Source organism: Diutina rugosa, assembly GCF_008704595.1.
Source record: "Diutina rugosa strain CBS 613 chromosome Unknown scaffold13_size251220, whole genome shotgun sequence".
Lineage (NCBI taxonomy): Eukaryota > Fungi > Ascomycota > Pichiomycetes > Serinales > Debaryomycetaceae > Diutina > Diutina rugosa.
The window spans coordinates 787-7,920 of NW_022995170.1; the positions used below are offsets into that span (position 1 = coordinate 787).

The 7,134-nt window shown below is 61.1% G+C and overlaps 1 protein-coding gene across 1 annotated transcript; it reads right to left on the reverse strand. All coding sequences in view use genetic code 12, as the record gives it.

Annotated features, from left to right (window-relative positions):
- Positions 1–3,680: 3,680 nt before the first annotated feature.
- TRK1 (Trk1p) lies at positions 3,681–6,716 on the reverse strand (the record flags this gene model as incomplete). The annotated part of the gene is made up of 1 exon (XM_034156864.1): positions 3,681–6,716. The coding sequence occupies one exon, from the start codon at positions 6,714–6,716 to the stop codon at positions 3,681–3,683; it is 3,036 nt and encodes a 1,011-aa protein (XP_034011056.1).
- Between the last annotated feature and the right edge of the window lie 418 nt (positions 6,717–7,134).

The window sequence follows — 7,134 nt, forward strand, 5'->3', positions numbered from 1 at the left end:
TTCACCCGCCTGGAGCACTTGGCGCGCCACAAGCGCAAACACACCGGCGAGCGCCCGTTCACCTGCCCGTACTGCCTGAAGAACTTCAGCCGGTTGGACAACTTGCGCCAGCACAAGCAGACGGTGCACGCCTACGAGACCTTCCTCCAGAAGGAAGGGCTGAAGTGCACCACGGCGCCGGCGCCGGCGCTGACGACCCCGACCAACCCCGTGTTTGGCTACGGCTACCAGGCGGCGCCGCTACCGCCGCCGCCCCCCGCGGCCCAGTACGGTATGCCCCACATGATGCTGCCGGGGGCCCAGCTGCCATACTACCAAACCCCCTACGGCTACGCCTACTCGCAGCCGTCGCCCTATTATAACGGCGCCCCGCCGCCGGGCGCCCCTGGCGCCCCCGGGGCGCCGGCAGCGGCGGCCCCACCCGCGACCCCTGGTGCCCCGGGAGCTAATGGCGCTGCTGGCGCTCATCCCGGTGCCCCCGCGCCGGCGCCGCCGATGGCCAACGGCGCCCCGCCTTCGGGGATGCCCCAACAACAACCGCCACCGCCGCCCCTCTCCACCTCAACCTCGGCCCCCACCATTACCACCACCTCGCCGACGCTGCTGGACTCGCTGGAACTGCAGCCGCCGCCGCTGGGGCTGATCCGCCTCCCCGACACCCAGTTCAAGCCGAAACGGCGCCCGCGCCCGTTGGAGTTGTCGCATCTGTTTGTCCACGACGCTCAGCCTACCGGCCAGTCGCTGGCGTTTTCGCTGCCGCTTCTGGTGAACCTGGCGGCACCGCTGCCGATGCCGCCGGCGCTGCTGGCGCCCCACCTGGCGGTGCCGCTGTTGACGCCCAACCTCGTGCTGCCGTTGCTGCCACTCTTCCACCAGCTGTTCAACCAGATGGCGGTGAAAAACGGCCATCCGCGCTTCGTGGCGTTGCTGCTGAACTTGAGAATCCCCCCGATCCAGCCCACGGGCGCCCCGGGGCCCATGCCGACGCTGGCACCCCAGCCACCGGCGCTCGCGATGCCGCAGCTGGTGCTGGCGCCGGCGGTGCCCACCCAGCTGACCACCGGCACTACCGCCGCCGGCGCCACCGGCGCGGCCGGCGCTCCCGCGGCGCCGCAGCCGTGGCTAAAAGGCGTGCTTAACCGGACCCTGCTGGCGCGGGCGCTGACGACGCTGTCATCGCCGCCGGCGGCCCCCGCCACCGACGACGCCATGGACGTCGACCTGAGCACAACCAAAGTGAAGTCGGAGTTATTGGCGGTGCCGACAAAGATGCCGACCATCAACAACTTATTGTCTCCTTACGATGATAAGTTCAAGCAGTAGGCGAAGTCTACGGCCCCCAGGCAATTACGTGTTTACCCGACGATATAGCCGTATGAGTTCTGGGTGTGTTGTTTGTTTGTATTATCGGGCTGCTCGCCGATGATACCGCCTGCTGCCGCCTTAGCGCTGCCCCGCGCTGCCCCGCGCTGTCCAGCGCCCGCCCCGTCTGTTGGCCCCGTCCTCGCCCTTACAAAATGAAAACACACCCCGTCGTTTTCACCGTCTGTGTGTTTCCACGGAAAATATCTTCGGAGAATTTGGCGACCCCCACGGTGAAAACTGGCGGCGGTCCCGGACACCCCCCAGACGCGAAAACCGAGAAAACGATTTTTTTTTTGAGTAGTCAAAATCTATTGACCAGCGACAAGAGTTCTATAATAATACCCATGCGAGAGTGCCCCTTCTGTAGATCTGGCCCCGCTGCCGGCGAACCACCACACCCTGCGGCCCCGGGCGTTTCGCTCCCCTGTTTTCCTCGTGTCCCGCTGTACCATATCTCGCTACCCATGCCGCTACGCGTTTGTGTACCTTGGTGGCTTAGGGCGCGGTAAGGAAGGCTTTGTTGCCGGTGGGTCCTAGGATGTCCACCTGCATATAAACACGAGCCAAAAAGCTAAATTTACAAAGTATACTAAAAAAAATTTGGTAGCTGCATAAGACGCTCTGCACCGCCACTTAATCCAGCCAGGTGCAGTACGAGGTGGTTCGCGTCTTGGCGCTTGTGTCGTTGACCAGTGACGACAAAAGGCGGTTTAGGTTACCCGCCGACACTGTTGCCTTGGTAAGGCGGGGCTGTAGCTCTAACCGTTGGCTAACACTAGCACAAGTAAAAGCACCAAAACCCCGGGCTCACCACCAGGAGCCATGACGGTATTCGGTGTTGTCGGTGGTTTGGTTCTAGCATGCTGGGTCACCCGGTGTCGTTTCGTCGGATATTGCCCCGTTGGGACATAAACGCCCAAGCCAAGGCGTGGCCTCGTGCCCCGCAGCAACACCTGGCAACCGTCCCTGAAACTGCCCCACCCAGTGGCCGGGGAACAACGGCCCCCTTCTGCGATGCGGACGCAGCAATCAAGGGCCCATCGCCGGCACCATCTCCAAGATCGTCTCCGCCGACATGCAGGACGAGAACACGACGTCAAAGGCTCAGGGTGTGTGAGCGATTGAGACGGGGGCAGGAGCTTCGGAATTTTCCGAGGTCGCTGATTGTGGGCGATCGTTTTGGCCACTGGCAGCGCCGGCTTTTGCCAGCAATGCTGGTCCCTGTCCCCGGGGTCTAGACCGCGTCCGCGCGCACCACGTAAATTTAGTCGGAAGGCCAAGGGGCACACAGTCACGCCATCATCGAAGGGTCTAAAGCCATGCAAGGAACCAGGAGTATAATGGGGCAGCAAACAACCGAGGGGAGCGGCGACCACCACGAAACGAACCACGCTTGCTGGCCCCACACACACTGACGAAACCGTGCTTGCTCTGTGACCGGAATGCGGGTCTAGAAGCGAAACTCCCCCTCGCTGGGTCACTCGTGAGCCATTCGATTTGCAGAGTATTTGTAGTCGTGCAGGCATCGGTCATCGTCTAAGCAACTACGGTCATAGTCTATCAACTATTCTCTAAATTGGGAGGCTGAGCTACATTAAAAGACAATCTCAACTAAAAGAAAAATGAAGGTTGCAACGGAGCTTTGATCGAAATGCAAGTCGTCGAGCCCAACTAGTAGTCGACAACCATGTATTTTATAGCCATGTACCCGGGAGGTACGGGCACGTGGCCCTAGCGACGGCGTAGCAGGGAAGGGGACACCATCCTACCACTATTGTTGCTCCAATTATTATCTATCGTATTTTGCAATCGCCCCCAACTCGCATTCTCCAGTGTCTTCAAGTCGTACAAGCGATTTTCTTTTAATATCTCCAAAGCTGGCAGCGTGACACTATCGGTCTTCCTTTATTAAACCGTAATTGCCCCGACACCACCACCAGCACCATAAACCACTCTCAAGCGGTCACCGGTACCATTGATCCCATCAAGGTCATTTATAGTGGTGACATCATTTTTCAAAAGATAAATACTATTGAAGGGACTTCCCACATCCACTTTTTCGAACGTAAACTGGAGTCATCTCTGCAAAGACAATGACGTTACCACCCAGATCGTCCATGATCTGCCGTCCTACTAGAAGAGTAAGCATAGAAAAGGATTTGGACAGAGGTTTAAACCACTTCCCAACGTCCTTCTTAAGCTTGGGTAGTCGCATCGGTGGTCCTCTAACCGTGGCTAAACACTAGATATGTACTAGTCCTTGTGCTACGCATCTAATCATGCAAGCTATATTAGTATACTCTATCGTATGGTCGTCAGTCGTCGTCGGAAAACACCAGGGCGTCGCTCGGCCCCGGCGACGTCAGCATCAACGGCAGCGCCAGCGGGTCGCGTCCGGGACTGGCGTGGCGGTGGCGGTGGAGGTGGATGCCGTGCTTGGGGCGGTGCACCCGCAATTTGCCGTCGTCGTCGATCTCGACGATGTGGCGCCCGCCGTTCCCCCCGAGCTGCTGGCGGAGGTGCTTGATCAGCATGTCCTCATTGTTGAGGTCAACCACGGCGTATCCGGGCGTCACCGCCACCCGGGCCGGTTCTGGCGGCGGCAGCAGCGGGCGAGGTACCGCTGGTGCCAGCGGGGGCGGGGCAGCGCCGCTAAGCGACGACGGCGACGCCTCGGGGCGGAACGCGTGGGGCTCTTCCGGCGAGCTACTGGTGGCGGGCGGTTCGTCGCCATCGCCGTCGTCGTCGTCGTCGTGTTGCGGGACGCGACGGCGCCCGGGGACAAACAGGATCTCCTCGGGGCGGTGGTCGTGGCCGCGGTGGTCGGGGGCCCGCTGGGGCCGCTGGCGGCCGTACACGGGACCCTCGCCGGTGATGATGCGGGTCAAGAAGTTCAGGTCGGTGAGGAAGTTGCCGTCGGGCAAGATGCGGCCCAGGCGGCCCAGGCGGCCCAGGCGGTCGGTGTTGCTGCGGTCGAGGGTGCTCTGGCGGCGGAGCTCGTGCAGTTCTTGCATCAAGTCGCGGTCGCGCATCTGCTTCAGCGGGAGCATGATCGCACGGTCCAACGTGTACGGGAGCCCCCGGTGGCGGCCCCGGATCAACATCGCCATGATCACCAACTTGGAGAGGGTGGTGAACTTCCCCGTGAGCGAGGTGTTGACGTCGGGGTACCCCAACAGCATCCCCACGGTCCCGTAGGCCAGCACCACCTCGAAAAGGACCAGCCACGGGGTGAAGCGGATGTCGTTGTCGTCCAACTTGGAGTTTTCGCAGATGCAGATGATGAAGAGGCCCAAGAAGATGAACCACAAGTCGAACGAGAGCTGGTTGCGCAAGTGCTGGCCGATGTAGTGGCGCGGGGTGTTTTCGAGGTTGGGGTCGAACTGCTCCTGGCGCCCGTAGAGCCCCAACAGCTGCTCCTCGTAGACGTTGGTGCGGCGGATGGTGACGGCGATGGGGAGCACCGAGATGTACATCATGATCACGTACAGCACCTGGACCGCCAGGTGCAAGCTGGCAACGTCGACACAGGAAAACCCCGCCGTCCGCGTCAGAAACGCCTGGAAAAGCCCCTGGACCACCCGGATCCCCATCGGGGTATCGTCGAAGTAGGGGTTGGTGAGGTCAAGCACCATAAAGAAGAGCAAGTCGACGCCGTTGAGGATGATGACGAAGAAAAACAACCACCACGTCGGCCCCAGCGGGAATAAGAGGGTGAAGCACCGCCGCGGGTGGTCGAGCAAGAACCCCAACAGCTCCTCGAGCTGGCCGTCTTTTTTGCTGAATTTTTTCATCACCCAGATGATGAACCGCAACAACACGGGGAAGCCGGTGTTGCCGATGACGATGAAAAACAGCAGGATGAGGAGGACGTAGATGTTGTGCGAGTACGTCATCATCAGGTCCTCGGTGATCGTCAACCCCAAGTCGTTGAACAGCAGCTGCGCCGTGAACGCCGCCCACCAGTTCGGCGAGATCCCTTGGTCTCTCATCTTCGCCCCGTAGTCGTGGCGAACGTTGATGAACCCAAGCAAAAAGAAGAAGCACGCGAGGTGGAACCCGACGTAGTAGGTGAACACGATCTTGACCAAAAGCTTCGTCGCCCGGTACTCGACGCCGCCCAACTCCTCTTTCTGCTCCTCGGTCAAGTTGATGAACTGCGAGTTGCGCCCCAACGTCGGGTTCCACAGCAAGTAGTTGGCCAGCATCAGCTTGTGCAACGGGTTGTAGTCCGAGTCCAGCTCCCTGGGTTCGGGGGGCATCACCCCCTCGTCCTTAATAAACGCCAGCGTTTCTCGCCAGAGCCGCTTGGCCTTGGCGCGGAGGTGGGCGCCGGTGCCGTCGCCGCCATGCGTGCCGCCGCCACTGCCCCCACCACTGCCGCCGAGGCTGCGCGTGTTGAACTTAGTGGCGGTGGACGGTGTCGGCTCCGGCAGGTCGTCGTCGTCGTCCAGCACCACCTCCAGGTCGATCAGGGCGTCCTCGTCGGCGTTGCTGTCGTCGTAGGTCGGGGTGCGCGCCAACTCCAGCGGCTTGCGGTCGCTGGTGAACAGCTTGCGCAACTTGGTGAGCCGCGGCCGCTTCCAGCTGAAATTGAGGTCCAGGGGCAGCGTGGGGAAGTTGAACAGCTTGCGGCGCAGCACCGCGGGCCCGTCGCCGCGCTCGACCTCGTTGGGCGGGCGCACCACAAGCGGCAGGTCGTTATTATCGTCGTCGGCGGCCTTATCGTCGCCCAGGTTGAGCATGGCGATCAGCCGGTACATGTCCTCAGGATTGGGCTGGTGGCGCCGCTGGTGCAGCGGCGGCTTGGGGAGAGCGCCAAAGGTGACGTCGTGGCGCGGGTCTTTGGTGGTGGTGGCGGCGCCGTCGGCGGCGACCGTCCCCAGCAGCAGCAGCGCCAGGGCCACCAGAGGCGCCAGTGGCGCCAGCAGCAGCAGCAGCAGCGGCAGCATCGGCAGCATCGGCAGCAGCAGTTTAGCCGGGGCCGCTGGCGCCGCCATGCCGATGCCCTGATTGCGTACGGTGTTCTCATTAAGCCGCTGGTCGTGGAAGCGCCCCGAGTCGCTCGAATGGTAGCGCCGCATCTTATGGTTTAGCGTCAGTTTCTCCTTGATATTATCGAACTCTCGTTCAAACCAGTAGAGCCGCACAAGCAAAAGCAGCCCGTGGATGAAGATGGGGGTGGTGAGGGTGGTGACGAGGTAGATCATGAGCTGCTGGTACAAGTAGACCTTGTTGCCGTCGACGGTGTTCAACCCGCCCTGGGTCAGCGCCCCGACCATGAAGAAGAGGGCGTCGACGTAGCGGAGGTTGTGGCAGGGGAAGATCGTCCACAGCCCCACAAGCAGCATGGCGATGATGTAGAAGTAGTGGACGGCGCGGAAGTTGGGCAACAACCAGCGGACGACGGGGCGGATGGCAAGATTGGTGCGGTGGATCGCCTTCCGCACCCGGTAGCCCACCTGCCAGTCAGGTTTCAAGCCGAGCATCACGGGCTATAGCGTCCTCGTCGAAGGAGAAAGAAAACGACCGCCGGAGGAACCAGGCGATGATCGTCTTGGTAGGTATATTTGTTCGCAGGTCGCGCTCCTGCAGGTAGTGCAGGGTGCGACGCCGCCTGCAGTTCACCACCGAGCCGTACCCGATGCCTACAAAACAAAAATTGTAGGTTCAGAAAATAGCCGAGATCGAGAAGCTAGCCGTTATTTGCCATTTGATAAAGTGCTCTCGGTCACAGCTGGCCAGTTTGTGGCGGTGGCAGCTCGTGTT